The sequence below is a fragment of the Tiliqua scincoides genome, chromosome 3 (assembly GCF_035046505.1).
Source record: "Tiliqua scincoides isolate rTilSci1 chromosome 3, rTilSci1.hap2, whole genome shotgun sequence".
Classification (NCBI taxonomy): domain Eukaryota; kingdom Metazoa; phylum Chordata; class Lepidosauria; order Squamata; family Scincidae; genus Tiliqua; species Tiliqua scincoides.
Window position 1 is genome coordinate 112,878,127 of NC_089823.1, and position 19,794 is coordinate 112,897,920.

A 19,794-nucleotide genomic window follows, 5' to 3' on the forward strand; every position below is an offset into this window, starting at 1 on the left:
TCAATGAGACTTCCTCCTCCCTTGTAACAATGGAGCCAAAAGGAGCCATGTGTTTGGAATGCAGAATCACTACAAACTGTCTTCCCCCAGCTTCCCTGCCTCCTCCCCCTTCCTGGTCTTCTCCAGCCAATTCTCAGGCAAGAACCCCCTTGGGCTGTCCTTCCTCATCTAAAGAAAAAAATCAGACCACCCATCCTTCATCCAATGACCATCATCTCCTTCAGAGATGGAAAAGAGAGCCTGCTCCCTCTTCCCACCCCCTGCTTGCTGTAAAAGCAAAACATTAACTCTTCCTTGCCTCCTGGTTGGAACTTTCCTGGTCTGAATGATGATCCCACGAAGTCTTTCACACTGCAAAAAAAGTAAGCAAGCACACCCAGACTTGATTCTGCATACTTGGGGATTGAGTGTCGAGACACTGGCCTCAGACTCAAATCAATGCCCAAATCATCAACACGGATGACTCAAATGTAAAAGAGTCAGCAAAAAAACATGTTTTTGCAACTCGAACTGAAGTCACCTGACTCAAGTTCCAAACCCTGCTTGCTAACCATACAAGTACCATTACATGGAGAAAGGTTCTCAGATGAGATGGTGCAGGCTTCCAGAAAGGCTTCACTGCTGTACTTAAAAGATTGCATGCTGTATAGGGGTTGATTCTGAATCATGTGCTAAGGCCCAATACATTTCTGACACCACGATGGCCCTCACTTCTGTCTACTGTATGGTGCCATCTCATGAAGTATTATTTAATATGTGTATGCAGCTGGCCAGGCAAACAGACCTTTGCATTTTCCTACAGCAAGAAATGTGCTTTGCTGCACTGTTGAGATGATAGCCACTTTTGAGCTATAAGTAGAACTGATTAACAGCCCCATCCTAAACTTCCCACCACCCACTGGAGCAGTGACACCAAAATGGGTACTGCTGCATCCAGCGGGCACCAGGAAGCAGCTGGAGGTCCCCTCGGAGAAAGGGGATTTTCGTCTCCCAAGCCCCACGATTGGACTTCTCAAGTGGTTGGTTCAGTCTTGAAAGACTATGGTATAAGCCTGCAGCACCCAGTATTCCCAGGCAGTCTCCCATCCAAGTACTAACCACGCCTGACCCTGCTTAGCTTCCAAGATCAGACAAGATCAGGAGATAGTGTTCAGTCTGTCCCAGCTATTTTGCCAGCACAGACTTGAGAGACTCTGTAACATGCTATAAGGACTCACACGGAGTTCTGGATTCAGAATTCCACCAGTGTGGTTTATTTCTCTGGGCTGACCTGTGGAACTCTGGGGAGTCATGTATAGTGAAATGGCTTAACAGACATCTAATGATGGTGAAGGAAGATCTGAGACAAGTCCGACTACACATGAATTAAGAGTCCATTTCAAGGTGTTAACAAAACGCCCTGCTTCACAGAGAATCTGTCTACAGAACTATACCCGGCAGCACCTCTGTGACCCAGCCTCAGTGTTCCCAGGGAAGAAATGGACACAGACACCTGTGAACAGTTGAGAACTAACAAACAACTGAACATTTATTAATTAAAGCATTCAGGGTAAGGGAAAGAAGTATACGGAGAGGCATAGCAAGGAGTCAAGGGTACAAGGATTACCATTACAATGGTAAATAAAATTCCCTCCCCACACTACCACCTAATAGCCAGTATCACCTTTTCCCATAGGAATACGCTCTCGCTCTCTCTCTCTCTCTCTCTCTCTCTCTCTCTCTCTCTTGGCAGCTTAATAAAGCAGGCAGTAGCAGAGATCTCCTTGAACTACAGCATCACAGCAGCAGCAAAGGGAGCAAAAATCCAGAGCTGTCAAAGCTGAAAAAGCCAAATGATCCAAGACCCCCAATCTGAGGGAGTGGGTTGTTTATGTAAAGCCCCTCATATTGTTCTAGAACTCTTTTCATATAAGGCAAGGCCTTTGCTGCTGCACCTAACCATGTAAATTCTCCCTCTGTTCCCAAGCCTCTATTACTGCCTTTCCCACTTTTTTTCCTGGCCATTTGTAATTTAAGGTTTACCCTGTGGGGATTACACAAGAAATCTGAAGCAAGCTTTCCGACAAGAAGGGCCTATGCTGTGGTGATGACTGCAGCAAAGAATGTGTTCTAAGCCACCACTGCGTCTTTTTAAATTTTGAATTGCTTTCGCATTGCGATGTGTCTATTATTTTGTTCTTGATTGTTTTACTGTTTGTTTTGTATTATACAATTTTAATAATATTTTTATTATGTTGCCTGGGGTCTTTTTTTTTTTTTTGTAAAAGTGAAAGGTGGGGGATAAATATTTTAAAGGAAGAAATAAAATAAATATATATCATTGTCAGATCTCTGATCTATTTAGTGATGCTGTGGCTGCAATGCTACACCCACTTTTCTGAGAATAGGCCCATTGCACACAATGGGACTTGTTCTGAGTAGACACGCATAGGAGTGCTCTGGATGTCAGTAATATGCAATAGGGCCAATACTACATAGTCTGGCCTGCAGTGGCTTACCAAGATCGGAGGCAATGAATGAGCAGTTTGGGGGACGATGAAAGAAAGTCATGCCCAGGCATTCTGCATTCATGTGCATAAAAGTCAAATGTAGCCACGCCACAGATACACTGCATATTTAAAGTCTACAGACCCAGGAAGAAGGCTGACACCTGAAGAGCAACGGCGCATGTATGAATTCCAACAAAATATTTTAAAAGGCATGCATCCTCAGTATCTCCCCTCAGTTTCCTCCGTCCTCATGGTAGAGAGTTGCAATGAGAATTCAGCCTTTTGGAGGGCCATATTCCTTTCAACAGTGCTTCTTTGCTGCCATCTCCCGGCAATCTGAAATACAGCATGAGCTATAAAACCCCTATCCAGCAGTGGATAGATGAAAGTCAGGGTATATTTCCTAGCCTTTTAAGATGCAGACCTACCTTTCAAGGCTGGTATTGTTGTTAAGGTGGTGGGGCCATCTAGCAGCAGTGACCTTTCACTGGAAAGATCACTGCTTCTTCTGTTCCTGGTGTCCAGTGTCTCTTTATGTTATTTTTGTTTTCTCTGTTATTACCCAATGGTTACCATTGCGGGTTTCCACGTTTGTTAACATATGTTAAGAATTTAAAATAATTTCAAAAAATAGTGCATAAATATGTGTTCCTGGTAAGCATAATATGAAAAGGGCATTTTTTTTTCCCCTGTAGAGACTTGCTTTTGGCCAGTGGAGACGAAAGGACACAAAAAACACAGGCCCTTGTCATAGTAACAATGTTCATATTGTTCATAAAGTAAACAAAGACATTGTGTCATAGTAGAAGGCAAAATGTTAGGAATAGCTAAACTTGATGACTGTGGCCCAGAGGTCTGTAGGAAAAATTTTTTGCTCATGACTATTTTGACCACAAAATCCTCAGTTCCTATATAAAACCTCTGTTCTCTTCTTTACAGTACACCAGTGTTTTTCAAACTGTGCGTTGGGACCCACCTAGCTGGGTCACAAGCCTAGTTGTCGCAAGCCAATTTCAGATGGGTCCCCATTCATTTCAAGGTGTATTTTATTTTTAATATTTTAATATTTTATTTTAATACATTAGACATGATATGTGACTGTATTTGGGGAAATGTTACAAAGCTGTACTTTTAACAGGCTACTATGTATATGCTTTCAGCAATGATAGACAATGGGGCTTACATTCAGGTAAGCGTGGTTAGGATTGCAGCCTTTAGGATGTTTGGGGTTGTTTTTTTAAACAGCTCAGCAACTGCTTGGGAGGGTTACAAAGGTTCTTCTCTATTTTGAAGAAATTTTAAAACTTATACTTATTGTAAATTTCTAATTTACTTATTTAATATATTTGATTTGATTCTGTCATATGGGGGTGTTAAATATGTTCCTGCTTAATGATGTCACGGGGCCATGACATCACTTCAAGGTCAATGACATAACTTCCTGTGGGTCCTGAGAGATTGTCATTCTAAAAAGTGGGTTCCAGTGCTAAAAAGTTTGAGAACCACTGCATTAAACATAGGAACAATCTGAAAATGATGTTTCAAATGTTTCCAAATTTGAAAAAAAAACTGTTTGAATTTTCTCCTGGAATATTATTTGATACATATCTTGGTGGCTGAAATTTCTTTTTCAGGTCAGGGTGAGCTTGTTTGAGGTACTGGTAAAAGTACAAGGTTCATCGACTAGATTTCAGCCGCTGTGCTGTGGCACACTGGTGTGCCACGAGGCTGCCTCAGGTGTGCTGCAGGATTGGAGGAGGCAGGCAGCAGCCGCACGCCTGCACAGGAGAAGCAGCTGCTATGAACCTCAAGTTGCAGGCAGCACAAGCAAGGGAGCAGCCAGCGAAGGGGCTGGTCGCGGCTGCTTTGCATCCCACACAGCAGCTGAAGAGTCCACTTGGAGCTTGCTCCTGCTGCTGAGCATGACTAAGGCTGCAACTTTATCCTCAATTTCTTGGGAGTAAGCCCCATTGGCTATTATGGGGCTAACTTCTGAGTAGACATGCATAGGTTTGGGCAGGAAGGCCCTGCCTGCTGATTGGCCAACCAGAGAAGCCTGGAGGAGCCAGGAGGTGGGAGCTGCGGAGTGAGTGAGAAGAAGGAGCCAGAAGCAGGCAAGCAGGTACATAGCGAGCAAGTCTGCTGAGGCCCCCAACCTAAGGACTGGCTGGCTGAAAAGCGTTCCTGAAGGTCCCTTTTCCTCGCCAGTTTGTCTGCAACTCCCCAAAGTGACCTTCTCTGCACTTTGGGGCTTTTAGAGGAAGGGCGCTGGGCCACAATCCTATATACACTTACCTGGGAGTAAGCCTATTGACTATAATGAGGCTTACTTCTGAGTAGGCATGCATAGGATTAGGCTTTTGGTTGCACTCTTTTTTCTCAAATATACAAGCAAGCAATTGGCACTTCCGTCTCCTCTTCTCCCCCACCCCACCCCCTTCCCCAGGCATATTTCCCCTCCCCAAATCTCACAATCACAGTTAGCAGCTCTCTTAGTGTCCCTCCCCTCACTTGTCCACACCTTCCAAAGATACAGAATCACTGCCTCACATTCTCGCTCTCTTTCTCCCCCACCCCCAGTTAAATCCTGCACTTGTTTCAATCATGTCTCCTCACTGCCCCTCACTCATATTTCTCCACTATGTGATCAACCTGTCCTGTCTTTGCCAACACTTTCTGGTACTTTTGATTAGAATTTGAACATAGGATTTTTCATCCTTTTCAGAAACCACATATACTTCCCTCTCCATGCTTCTTGTCAATTTTTTTGGTCATGTAATGATTTAATTTTATTAATTTTATTAATTCAAGATTAATTGTAATGTAGTAATTTAATGTAAGTAAAAAACTGGGAGTGTGCCTTGACAATTTTAGTGCCTTGTCAGTGTGCCGTGAGCTGATAAGGTTGAAAATGGCTGGACTAGACTAAGGTCAACATCCTTTGGATACGCTTGCATCAATATCTCAATGCCATTGTGAATCTGTTCCCTGGTTGCTTGCAGGTTCATCAAAAATGAATAATTGCAATCCACACTATTATGCACAGTTGCTTTCAAGAGTACTCATGACAGGGATAAATGAATTTATCCTAAACTTGTCTCTTGGAGAAATTTCAAATAAGGCTTCAGGTGCTGTCCCATCATTCTTTTGTGTGTTCATGTTTGTGTTTTGTACACTACATCCAGTAGAGTAAAGCTTCCTGTTCACTTTAATCAAATTAGTCAGAGTGTGAGTAGCAATAGTGAGCTGTAACTATTTGCATGTGTGCTCGACGAAATTTATGAACTTTGCTAACTTTATGAAATTAGTTTAGCAAATGTGTCCAAAGCTGAAGTATGCAAATGAATTTGAATTCTTCCATTTTCTTCAGAATATTTTCAGCTTGTCATCTAGTGCCTGCATTTTCAGTTTCATCACAGTAAATATGACCAAGGGCTTCAACAATGTTAGTATAACTTTCACCGATAGCTGCAGTAGCTTTGGTGTGAGCATCCCATCTTGTATCTGATAAATGTTTAGGAACTTTTGACTCAGAGTCCAATCCTGGGCTCAGTGCCTCAGCTTCATGCCCTTGCTAGCCCAGCGCCGGCCGGTGCTGGGCTAGCACCAGGCTAGTGCAGGGCGGGCACCCAGCCTCCACCACTCAGTGGTCTCACAGACCACCAAGCCGTGGCACGGTAAGCAGGGGAAGGGAGGGGGAGGAGGGGGCGGGGAGGGGGGAGGCGTGAGGAGGGCGGAGAGAGGACGGGCAGGAGGTGTGCTGGGGGGAGGGAGCAAGGAGGCAGGAGGCAGGTCTGGTGGAGATCTGCTGCACCGGATCCTGTCTGTTTGTGCAGGGCTCGACACCCTACACAAATGGCTTTACTTTACAGCATGGTGTGCCTTGTCAATTGTCAAAAAACTGTTCCTTGACAATTTTAGTACCTTGTCACTATGCTATGAGACAAAAAAGGTTGAAAATCACAGATCTAAAGACTTAGGTTGTCCCTGGTTCAGGAGCTGTGCTAGTACTCCTGGGGGAACCTTTACTTGGCATTACAATGAACCCCCCAAGAAGTACATGAGACAGAGGCTTGGGGTGTTTTGTTTTAGTGCTTTGGAGTGCTTTGTTTTATTCAAAAAAGAAATAACCTGAAGCAGGGAAAACTTTTCTAGGAGAAACCCCCAAGTGTGCTGGCTGCTAATCAATCAGGGGAAACAGCACTGGCTGTCTACTTCCCCCAGACCTCACGAATGTGACATCCTGGCTCAAAGCCACACCCAGTCTGAGACTGGGTTAGTTTATCCCAGCAAACCCTGAAGGGTCTGAGCAGCTGGCCAGCACTGACTCACACGGGCAAAGCCCTGAGTTTGCTTAAACTAGCCAGGAGGCATGCCAGCCAGCCTCATCAACCCAGACAACTGGTGTTAGAGCAATCCTGGCTCACTCCCTTACTTTTGCTACTTCAGCATGCATGCCACCCCCATTCTTGGCTACCCTGCCAGCATACCACCTGCCATAAGGGTGGGGTGAACCTAGCGCTTAACCCCCACTGCCCCATGCAAGCCGAAAAAGCTCTGCAGACCCTGCTGCAGATCAAACAGAAAAATGTCAGCCCCTGCCATGTACAAATGCACTGCATCACCCCTAAAGAGTTCTGGAAAGTTGAAAACAATTTTTGGTTGAAAGATAAGAGCCCCACCACTCTGTGACACAACCCACCTCATGAAGGCATTGGTCTTACACATGGAGATGTCAACCACAATGGGGTTAACGGCTCCACACCAGTCCCTGCAGGGCAACATGCCGGATCAAAGGATAACAATCCGAGGTAGCCAACGTTGAATGAGGGCAAGGTCCCTATGGACCTGGAGCCTCAAGGACAACAAGGTCCTCTGGTCGAAGTCATTTTCACCCAGATGTATTGCTATAACCTGAGGGGGTGGCCTAGAGTCCAGACACTTACATAGCAAGGGAAATAGCTGCCCCCAGAGCATGCCTCTCTTGGAGGCCCACCACACTCTTGCCATGTCACTCAAGCTGAGCTAGGAGCTGAAGTCTGTGGCCGCTACTCTCTTCTGCACCCAAAAAACTATGAAGTTCCCTTTAGTTTTAACTCATTGGTTCTAGTCCTGCCCTCAGGAACCACAGAAAGTAACTCCTCCCTTTCTTCTACCTGACAATTTTTCAGACACTTGAAGATGCCATGGCTATCATACCTCCTTTTGGTCTCCTTTTCTCTAGGCCAGTGTTTCTCAAACAGTGGGTCGGGACCCACTAGGTGGGTCACAAGCCAATTTCAGGCAGGTCCCCATTCATGTCAATATTTTATTTTTAATGTACTAGACTTGATGCTACCATGGTATGTGACTACATTTGGGGAAATGTTACAGACCCGTACTTTGAACAGTCTACTATGTATATGCTTTTAATAATACAGTCAATGGGACTTACTCGTGGATAAGTGTGGATAGGATTGCAGCCTGTGATTGTTAAAAATTTTCCTGTTTGATGATGTCACTTTCAGCCATGACATCACTTCTGGTGGGTCATGACAGATTTTCATTCTAAAAAGTGTGTCCTGGTGCTAAAAGTGTGAGAACCGCTGATCTGTGCTTAAAATGCTGAACTGCTTTAACCGTTGCGTTTAGGACTTGGTTTCGAGACACTTCACCCATCCTTGTTGTCCTTCACGGAACCAACTTTATCAATATCCTTCTTAAAACTGGGCATTGTATTCCAATTCCAAGATGTTTCTGTGCCATGTTGCTTTTAAAGACACAGAATAGTTAAAAGACAGCACTTTTGCCTTCTATCAACCCCTCACCTCTAGATTTGATTAAGTGAAAGTTACTTAAAGACTGAATTTGGTCCAGAGGCTCTCAGATGCTGATCCCCACTAGTTCAGGAGAAATGTTGTTGACTGAATTAGACTAACAGTTTGTCTGAACCCAGCTGCAAGATCCAGCCCAGAGCATTGTCAGGGAAAGCAAAAAGTCTGCCACTGGTTGTTTCCTCACTGGCAACAAGATGGCCTGAGCCTTGAAGCAGCATCTCTTTGAGAGACCATTCAGCTAGTCTGTGGAGGGCCTCAATTTTATTGCAAGCATATGTTACCTGTGCCGAACCTGAACTGCCAAACGGTTAAATCTTGTAGGGCATTATGTCCTAGCAACCTAGTAGCTGAAATTTTGCAAAAGTTCTGACTAGGTGCTTGCTTTGTTTCTTTAGCAACAAGAATAATCTGGAATATTATTTATAGAAAAGAATAATATTCAAATTGATTCAGATAGAATAAAATATTTTGGTGAACATTCAGCCTCTTTCTGTACTGGCAAATAACTGCCCTTGGAATTCTGGAATCTTCTGCTTTCATTTGTTTTCTAGCCTTCACAACTGCAGAGTTAGCAATTTCTATGTGCAATTTTTGTCTTCCTCAAGCAAACTGCAGTCTGCAAAGTTCTCAAATACTCAGGCTATTTCTTGTGTACTTGCTCTCTAAAATGTGAAACTAGGATTCTGTTTTGCTTTTCCCCCCTCATAACTAAGAATGTTGATATTATCCCTGATGCAGAGATTTCATTCCCTGGGGTCTGTTTTTTGCATTAGAGATAGCAGCTGTTGTGGAAACACAGAGCCTCAAATGAGATCAGAGAAGATAAGTGCCTTTCAACTCACCTTTCCAGAAGTGCAAATTACAAACTAGTACGTGATATGTTTGTACTTGATACTCTTGCATTGGTATATATGCCATTCCATTAGATCAGGGGTGTCCAAAGTTTTTGGCAGGAGGGCCACATCATCTTTCTGACACTGTGTTGGGGGCCGGGGGAAAAAAGAATTTACATTTAAAATTTGAATAAATTTACATAAGTTTACATAAATGAATATATTAAAGATGGAACTTATATGAATGAATGAAGGTCTTGCAATAGCTCAAGGCCAATAAAAGGCCTTGCACAAAGCAAGGCTGGCCTTTCCTTTGCTGCTGCTACTGCATCACAGATGTGAAACAACAAGCAGTGGAGGGAACCCTCATCCTCAGCTCATGTGAGATGTCAAACAGTTGCCCTCATGCTGAGAGCACTTGCGTCAGGCCACTGTGGGCTCCAACAAATCTTCAGAGGGCCAGAGGCTCATTGGAGACTGGGGGCTCCCTGAGGGCCGCATTGAGATGCCTCGAGGGCCGCAAGTGGCCCCAGGAACAGGGTTTGGGTACCCCTGCATTAGATGAAAACACTGGTTTAGCCAGGACATCGAACCTTTACAATTGTCATTTCAGTTGCAGTTTGGATTTGCTATGATTGAAGTTGAAGTTCTGGTTTGATTTGGATTCAGATCAAAAAGTGTTTGCAACATCTGAGCCAGTTTAGTAGCATCCTCATTTAGATACTCATTTGCAGCTAAGCATGTGTGATGTGTGATGAGTTTTCAGCATTAGGTTCCTGACTGTCACTGCAATTTGCCTCCCTTTCAGTCTAGGGCTGACACAAAATATGAAGTGGGAATTTATACCCAAACCCCCTAATACATACACCTTTCATTTGCACGTATGGCTTGCTCTAATCTCTGATGGCATGCTGGTTACTATGCTCTTCCAAGGGATGCTTTCAGCAAGAGGTATAAACAAATCTGTTTTTGTTGGGGCTTTTTCAGACCTCACACCAACGTGCAGTGGTAAGAGGATGGAGCCAATGGGCACGATCTTGTTTCCTCTTCAGGCATTGATTGAATGCATAGGTCTACTTTGTTTGATATCCCAAAACTGGCATCTGTATTATGGTTAGAGTAACAAGCAAACTAAAGTTAAATGTCTATTAAAAAGAGGAGTATTAACCATCACTTGAGGATTTTGGCATTCACTAAACATGTGATAACATTCATCAAGCTGATAACTGGCAGGGTGCATGTAGACAGGGATGACATCAGCAGTCTGCCAGGTCAGGCATTGCTCAAGGTCTCCCACTTATTGGCCCACACTGGCTTACTTGGTTAATCCAATCCCTGAACTCTCAATACCGGTAGCAGTGGCAACCCCAATGTGCCATCAAGGGGTAGACAGGGTTAACATGTGGAGTCCAGTACAGGGCCTTGCTAGTGAACCACTCGAACCTGGTGCCAGCATTGCATATGAATGGCCTGTCTTCATGTGCCTACTTCAGTGGCGGACCTCCCCAACCCTGCACCCCGGGGCAAAGATCTGCAATGGTGCCCCTGCGAGATGCCACTGCCCCCCTCTGCATGCAAATCTGCCCTCCCACTTATCTGGAGCACATGGTGCCTTGCACGACTCCAGGATGCAAGCCTCCTGAAGTTTCCCCGACGATTGAAACTGTGCTTCCGGCAATCCGGAACTACAGTTTCCAACCCTGTTGGGAGCTTCAGAGAGGCATCTTTCCAGGGGGTCCTAAAGGTGAATGAGGTTCCGCGCCCAGGACATTTGCCCCATCAAATGAATAGGAGGTCTGCCACTGGCTTACCTTTCAACTGACATCTAGAAAGCATTCTCTGTAAATAGTGAATATGTTTGACGTAATGCTAGAGAGTTTGTATGTGTCTAATTATACAGAATGGTAATCCGACATCATACATTTTTCAGTCTTGTAGTATACAATAATGGAAACAAAATCGTAGTTGGTGCTCACCATTTTCCCAGAGGCTTTCAATAGTCAAAAGCTGATGCAAACTGTTTCACAAGAAAAGCCAATTCAGTCAGTCAGAACAGAAACCTGTGGCTAGGCTATCCCATTTGAAGGGATTGTTTCCTGCTTTCTAGTTCTTTTCAACAGAATGGAATAGTATAGAATAGTTTCTTGCATGGGGGGGGGGGAGGACAAATTCAGATGACTAATTCAGTCCTAACTAGCAAACTAGCTAGTTTGGACTGAGGCTTCAGCCCTATACACATTTACCTGAGAGTGAGTTCCCTTAAACTTTACTTAATAGAACATGTTTCTGAATAGACATGCCTAGTATTGCACTAGGCTGCAAGTTTATGCACACTAATCTGGGAATAAACCCTATTAGGCCCAAATCCTAACCAACTTTCCAGCACTGGCATAGCTGTGCCAATGGGACTTGTGCTGCATCTTGCAGTTGGGTGGCAGTCACAGAGGCTTCCTCGAGGTAAGGGAATGTTTGCTGTCTTACCTTGGAGCTGCATTGCCCTTATGTTGGTGCTGGAAAGTGGGTTAGGAATTGTGCCCTTAGTTACTTCCAAGTAAACATGCAATGTATGGATTGGACAGCACATTGAAGACTAATTGTTTCTGTGCTAAGTGTGTATCTATATGGCCTTCTGTCAGTCGTATCTAAAGGAATTTTATACATAATTACATAGCCATTTATACTGCTAAATAAAAAACTTGGGAAGAAGCTAACTTGGCCTATGTGGGGGTTTAGGGGAGATGGTTTCCTTCTGAAGCAAATAAAATGTTCCTTCTCATTTTCAGGTGAAAATTATAGCTGCTAAGAAGAAACATATAGACCACTTTTTTCTTTTAATGTACAAAAGGGATGAGTCATATAGAACCATTTACACTTAGCAATGCTGTCATGCTTCTTATCTAAAAAGAATCTTTTCTCTTTACGTCTCTTTACACAGCTTTTGACTGCTGATTGACATGGTATGTGGCAGTTATATTTGTCGTTTACATGCTGGGATGCACAAACTGAGACAAATGCAATGGAGATGTTTTGGACAGAGGCTCCTTTGCAGATGCCCTCTGTATATCTGAGAAGTAAATTGTCCTGACAATCCAAATGAAGTGCAAATATGCTTCAGTGTCTGTGTAGCCATGCCCTGGCCATAAGTGGGGGGACCAAGTGAATGACAAAGCCTGGTGTAAGTATGGAATAAAAAAAGAGGTAGCGGAATCTCATTGTGGTTTACGCCTGATTTTTTTCTAACCTATGTGAAACTTGAGGGAATGGCTAGATCTAGGAGACTCTTCACTCCCAGCCCATGATAGCCCAGGCACCATTGTATCACTTATTTTGATGCCTTTTCTTCAGTGTGTTGAAAGTATTTTAACCACATTGAAAATATGAAGCTGTGTTATAAACAGACCATTGGTCTATCTAGGTCATTAGTGTCCTAACAGTAGCTCTCTGGGGTTTCAGGGCCCAATCCTATCCAACTTTCCAGCACCGGTGCAGCCACAATGCAGCCCTTAGGTAAGGGAACCAATGTTCCCATACCTTGAGGAGGCCTCTGTGACTGCCTCCCCAACACAGGATGCGGTGCATGCCTCATGGGCACAGCTGCACCGGCACTGGAAAATTGGATAGGATGGGACCTTCAGGGACATCTTTCCCTGCCCAGCCTGGAAATACAAATAATTGAACTTGGAATTGTCTACATGCAAAGCATATTCTATACTGCTGAGCTGTAGTCCTGGACCATGGCCAATAGAGCTACTTGGAAAGCTGACCAGTGCTCCAGCACAGCCGGCTGGTGATAAGTAATATTGGGAGGGGGAGAGGAGGGGAGTGAGCAGAACAAGGCGGGGGAGTGGAGGAATCAGGTGTGGGGGGGTGGGACTGGTGGAGCAGAGTTTGGGATTGGGATCCTGTGCTTGGGATCTTTAATTCTGCGTTGGAGCAGAAGGCCTGACATGGAGTCTCTCAAGTCTGGAGAAAAATAGCCAGCGTGGCGTAGACTTTACAGGTCCCATTGCAGGGCTTGGGGCTTTCCCCTGGGGAAAGGGGAGAAAGTCCCCTTTCCCCTGAGGAGACCTCTGGCAGGATGCAGTGGTGGTTGCTTTGGCGCTGCTGCACCCGGAGATGAGCCACCTTTAGGATTGGGCTGCAAATGCCTTGGGGAAGGAGATGCTACCTTCAGTTTTGGTGGAGGCTCCCAACTGGATCTTACCCCTTGCATTCCAGGGGACTCCATCAAGTTTTGTTCATCTCTGTTGGCTGCCTGGGGCACAGGCACTGTTGTAAAACGGAAAGAAGTGACAAGAAACAAAAATAGTATCCACATTAATTTGATAATTTAATGTGCTTTTGTTCTGCCAAATTTGAACCTGTTCTAGGGCAGCAAAAAGTCATGGGCCAGTTGAAGCAAGCACTCTAGACACCTCAATTAAGAATTCTGTCATTTCCAGGTACTTCCAAATGTACAAGAAACAGCTGCTTTCTTATGGGGCTGCTTCGGCTCAGTAGCTTCATATAAGCCATTCAAACTCTGGGCAGAGGTATGTAAGGCCTCTTCAAGCAAAGATGGTTAGGCGACAAACCAGAACTGGACATACTAAATAGAGATGTAGCAATTCATAACTTTAATATCACTCCAGGTCTGTTGAAGTCACTGTTATTCCCTGTCTGTTGAATGGACTTGCTCAACTTACATCTCAAAAGAGATTGGATAACCTGCTGAAAATTATCACAGATTGTGGTGTAAAGTAACAAGTTGCCACATGTGTTCAGTGCAGCCAGTGGTCTAGAGATAATGTAGGCAGCATGGATATGGTGTTCAACATCACAACTAACTGGATGCAATCTTAATTCAATCCGAACAACCCTAAGCACATGGAAAGGTAAGAAGCAAACATAAAAGACCAATAGGAGGAAAAAGGCAAGTTTTCGAGCCTTCTTTTTATAAGGGTTGTGAGCATGAAGCCCTCTTCTCAAGGTATTGATGATCACAGCATAGCAGAGAGTCACAATTATTAAAGGCAAGTAGAAGGCCAAGGCACTTAAAAGCCAAATGTACCACCTTATAACATCCAGGTTTTCAGAACTAGAAAGGTCAAGACAAATAAATTTGTTCTCATGTGTCTTTGAGGTGATCAAAAAGTTGACGGGACTCACCGCCACCAGTGAAACTACCCAGGAAGCAACACAGGCCACGACAACCCAAGACTTTTTCCGGACGGACAAAGACCTTATTGGGTAGACAACTGCAAAGTATCGGAAGATGCTGAAGGAGGTGAGAAAGAAGATGCTGCTGTACAAATTGAAGTGGAAGCTGAAGCGAATGAACTTGCACATGAAGTCTCCAAAGACCCAGTGCTCTCCATTGGCATAGTAGTGAATCAGGAAAGGAAGGCTGGTTAAATACAATAGGTCCGTGCAGGCCAAGTTGAACATAATAATGGTGCTGTTCTTCCAGGGCCTCATCTTGCAAGTATACACACAAATTGCAACAACATTGCCTAGGAAGCCCACAAGAAAGATCAGGCTGTACAGAGGTGGCAGGTAGGACTTCTTGAGGTCACGAACATCATCAGTGCAGTTCACCAGAGTAACTACATCATAATTGGGCAGTGTGATGGTCCAATTTGCTATATGTTCAGAAGCTGTGGTGTCCATAGCTATCATTGTAAAGCTTTAGGAAAAAAAGAAAAGTGAGTTAATGTACAAACTAAAAGGGGCTTTGGTTTCTATTTTGCTATAGAAAGAAAACCACTGAAGAGAGTTAAATATCAGAATAATCAGAGATAAATATACTGTAATCAGAGTGGTGAACTAGGTGTTTTTCATAAGTCTGTAAATTACAATTGTACTGTTATAGGTAGTAGTAACCATTACTCATTATGATTGATTCTTGTGAGTTGAGCAACAATTCTCAGCTGCTTGAAAAGAGTGGACTAATGGTTTCACCTCTGTCTCCCACCCCCATGACCTTTCAACAGTCACTGGGAAATTCAATCACTTGGAACAATGAGGGGTTGTGTGCTTATTTTCTAACATGAAAGGTTCTGGGATTCACACCAGGTTGGAAACCACACCCTTTTGAAAGCTGTTGCGTGTGTGTGGGGTAATTGTAGTTACTCTGTGATAAAAAACACTGCAAATGCTAATAGTAATCCTTTATATTTTAGTTATCCCAAAGCTTCAAGGTTCCTGAAAAGAGGTGATTAACAGCCTGATTCTATCCTTGGAGGTGCCACCAGGTGCAGCGACACAAAAATGGCTACTGGTGTATCCAGCAGCACTGCCAGGGCCGCTGGAGCTCTCCTCAGGGTAAGGGGATTTCCTTCCCCTTCCCCCAGGGAAAGCCGCAAGCCCTGCAGTGAGACTTCTCAAGTCGGTACCAGCTATTTTGCCAGCACAGACTTGAGAACCTCCATGTGCAGCCCAACACAGAGCATAGGATACGGCAGAGCAGGGCTTAGCTGGTCCCATCCTCCCTCCCACCCTGGATGTGTGTGGCCTCTGCAGGCCTCAGTAAAGGCTCTGATTAGGTTTGGAGGGCTGGGAGGGCATCCCCAGGTATCTACAGTTGACCCTGGGGGGGGGGGTTTCCAGCATGGAACCCCTGTGGATACTGGGGCACACCTGTATAGTAATTTAATCCATGGTTAGTTCGATTGAGTCAGAACTTTCTGATTGATTAATTGGGAGCACTTTCAAACACCACATTTAAAATACAAATCTTGTTTAATATAAAATTGATAAAAGCTGGCAGATCATGTCTTTGAACACCCTATGGCTTCTCTCTCACACAGCAGGGAATACCTTTAAGATGACATCTGCTGTGGCATGCATGCACTCCAGAGAGAAAGCAGAGAAAATATTCTTTTATCAAAAGCAAGATATTCATGTGTACATTTAATCAATCAATTAATTAAAAATGATATGACTAATCAATTAAGATATTTTTAATCAGATGACAGCCTGAAGAACATGCCTGCACATATCTTTACATGTCAGGTAGAACATGCCTTTCTACCTATGAAGGTAGAAAGCAAAGTTTAGAAAGTAATGGATATGTAATATATGAGTGGTTTGGTAGATTTGTTTTTTATTAGATTTATGATAAGTATTTAGTAGTAAATTTGTATTAGTATAAGTTGTAGATATAAGAAATTATTGGTAGAATGAATTATTAATTAGTTGGTATATTGTATCCTGCAACCCCAATGTTTGTAAGTGTGTGTCTTTGTATGTGTGTTTATGTGTTTAAAAATAAAAAATAATAAAAAAGAACATACCTACACACACACACACACACACACACACACACACAGAGAGAGAAAGAGAGAGAGTGCTCTACCCACGCACAGCTACCCTGCTGTGTTCTGAATAATCCCAGTCTTATAAAATGCTCATCAACTTCTCATGTGGCTGAAGATGACATCTGATTTATATCCTGACAGCATAATTGTCATAGAAATGGTAAGTTATAAATAACTTACCATTTAACATTTAGCTATTTTAATTTAACTTTCTCGGGATCATTTTACCATCAGAAAATTCTGTTTACCTGTCAGTGACTTGGATCAGCTCCTCTTCATAGCTGAAACTAGAAGACAATAAGCTAAATTGTTACACCAGATGAGAAAAGTGCTGGCAGGCAAAAACAACACTCCTGACTTGGCTATTGATGCAACACAGTAGAGACAATGGGATTCATCTTCAGGTTGGCTGGAAGAGAGAATCAAGTTCATGCAGCATCATCAGGAAGCGATGGAGATGTGCCCTGTATTGATGCCGTGCAGTGAAGTGGAACTTGCTATTTGTTTGTGTCTAGTTGTCTGCTGTCCCACCCTTAGCAGCTGAAACTGCTCCCAGCCTGTCTAGTTTAGCTGATATGGGTGTCTAAGGTCTCCCAGGCAATGTTTCATGAGGGAAGGTTGACTAAGCAGTCAGGTTTAATAGTCCATCAAAGATGAGTTCTCTGAAGGAACCTAGATGTAGGTCTGTGTGGCTCATTGCAGTGCAGGAAATATATGAATCTTGCATACCTCTGAACATCCATTTATGTGTTCTGTGTTAGAAAAAGAGATCTAAATGAAGCAGAGCTGCACAGTGGAAGCAGAGTTGTATGCGGGGGTTGGTTGGGAGCAATCCGAAAAAGACATGAAGAAAACCTGCAGCCTGCCATTGGTAGAGCAATGCTGTATGTGTATTGATGCAGCCACTCTGCTGCATAAGCAACAGTTCCTAAGCTGATGATAGCTAAAGCCCACTTCTCTCCTGTAAATTAAAACTCAAGGAACACCAAAATCCTGACACCCAAAAAACCTGTGTGTGTGAAAGCGTAAGCATTACTTGAACTCAGGGCAAAAAATTCCCTGTGTTTCTCTGAGAGTCACTGTTTTGAGTAGGCTTCCTGATTTGTATGGGGTAATTCCTTAGCAATGACATCCACATAAATGATGGGCAACCTTCTTGGCCTCATGTGGCTGTAGGTTTGCAGGGGGATACGGATGCTCTGCATGCACCTGCCTGCCTTTTCCATTACCTGCCTCCCTGACTGGTTGCCTCCCCCAGCCAGCTGCTCACCTATTGCTGTTCCTTTCCTGTACTCATTTTCAAAAGGCAGAACATGAAGAGTGGAAGAACGCAAAGAGTGGAAGCTGCTTTCTTTCTATTGTTTGCTGCTTTCTCTTTCTCTTGACAGCAACTGTTACCCTGCACATGCCCGATCTCATCTGATCTCGGAAGCTAAGCAGGGTCGGGCCTGGTTAGTACTTGGATGGGAGACCGCCTGGGAATACCGGGTGCTGTAGGCTTAGACCATAGTCTTTCGAGACTGGAGGTTGCCAACCAACCATGTTGGCTTTTAATGAGGTTTTTCTGTTGTTTCCTGTTTTTAGGAGATATTAATGTTTATATTTTTTAATGTTGACAGCAAGTTTTTTGCAAGCCGCTTTGAATGCGTGCAAGGGAGATAATGTGGGTATCAATTTGTAAACAGATAAGTATGTGGAGGAGAAAGGTAAGTAGTGGTTTTGAGTGGGAGATTCTGTAGCCCTTCACTGTCCTCTGTTTACTTCCCCTTCTGCTCTGCAGGCTCGGTCTTTTTAAAATTTGGATCAAAAAAGAAGAGGAGGAGTAACAGTGACCGGGTGGTGGCGGCAGCAGCAAGAAAGAGAAAAAAGAAGTAGGGGGGCATGCATGAGGGGCTAGTGACAACTCGGCTAGTGACAACTCACCACCTGAGACACAGAGGGAGTTTGAACTGACCCGGAGTGATTGGATTGAGTAACATCCTTTGTAGTGAGTGATACTGCATAATTACTCACCACAACCCCTTGCAGGCTGACCATAAGTTAGAACAGTAAGAGCCCAATCCTATGCATGTCTACTTCAAAGTAAGCCCCAGTATAGTCAAAGGGCTTACTTCCAGGTAAGTGAGGATAGGATTACCACCTAAATCATACAGTGACACAATCGGCAGCCTCCTCTATGGATGAGTGCTCGGGCCCTGTTGCGTCCGTGGCGGGGGCCCACTCAGCTTCCCCCTGGGGTGGGGGTCTACTGCCCAGGTGGGCTTATTTATCTATCTGGTGGTAAATAAATGGTCCCTCTGGCCTGGGCTGGCAGCCATGGAGGAACTGCTGCTGGAGGGCTATAGCCTGGGATAGGTTCCCTGGGGCTGCCCCCACATCCCAGAGGAGCTGGGTCCCCTGGTACCCCTGGGCAGCTGGGGGTCAGGTGGTCCTTACACTCTGCCAGGTTTCACTTGTCAAACGGAGGTAGGGCTCTCCATTCCCCCAAGGGGCTCCTTGAGCTCCTTCCAGGCCAGGGACAGGTATTGGAAAGGGCGCAGGGCAACAGTTTCCCTGTGTTCTCTCTCCTGGTTTGGAGCCCAGGGAGGAGTTGTACTGGAAAAGGATCAGGCCCTTTGTCATCCTGCCTTGAGTTTCTTGAAAAGTCTAGAAGTTTGGAAACTGGGACGTTTGCAAGAGAACAAAAAAAAAATGGAATTATTTTGTACAGCTGAGACAAGGAGAATATCAACCATACTGTCAGAAAAGGGTTTAATGTTTAATTGTATTTTTATATGATGTTATCATTGGTGGTTTTATTGTGTTCCTTCTAAACTGCCTTGTGAAGATTTAATCTGAAAAGGCAGAATGTAAATATATAAAACAGACAAACAAACAAATAAATAAGGGTTTTGAATTAGGTCAGGAGGGGATGTCAAAGTGTAAATAGCATGGACTTCCTCAAACATGAGTACTTGCTCTGGAATTCATTGGCAAGTTCTGAACACCAGTAGTGTCAAAATCTCAAATTAATCCATCCCTGCTTCCCTCCCCCCCAAAATCAGCTTCCTCAGTGTTTCTAAAACAATTTTATTTCAACTTTGTCAAGGGGTCTGTAAGCATTCCCATTCAGTTTACACAAGCTGCAGGCAACCCCAGATTAACAGTTGACATTTCTTTCAGGACCAGTTCTAGATATTTTCGTTTCCACAGCAGCAGCTTTCACTACTCTGCTTGGTATAGTTATTAAAAGCAAATATTTAGAAGCAGTTTGTTTAAACTAAGAACAAATTAGTACACTCTACTGTCTTACCAGCTTCTCTTTGCAAGCTCAACAACACATGATCCAAACCAGGGGTGTCCAAATGTTTTGGCAGGA

At 44.0% G+C, this 19,794-nt stretch overlaps 1 protein-coding gene and 1 pseudogene across 1 annotated transcript; one reads left to right on the forward strand and one right to left on the reverse strand.

The window, feature by feature from the left end:
- Positions 1 to 13,746: 13,746 nt before the first annotated feature.
- On the reverse strand, positions 13,747 to 14,787 carry LOC136645105 (2-oxoglutarate receptor 1-like). Its single transcript, XM_066621354.1, has one exon. It carries the CDS (start codon positions 14,785 to 14,787, stop codon positions 13,747 to 13,749), a length of 1,041 nt encoding a protein of 346 aa, XP_066477451.1.
- A 3,032-nt stretch (positions 14,788 to 17,819) lies between these two features.
- On the forward strand, positions 17,820 to 17,936 carry LOC136646580 (5S ribosomal RNA; annotated as a pseudogene).
- The last annotated feature ends 1,858 nt before the right edge of the window (positions 17,937 to 19,794 follow it).

What these genes read in the sequence shown, in the direction of transcription:
- LOC136645105 (XM_066621354.1), bottom strand. Translation starts at nt 14,787, where the DNA reads ATGGACACCACAGCTTCTGAACATATAGCAAATTGGACCATCACACTG.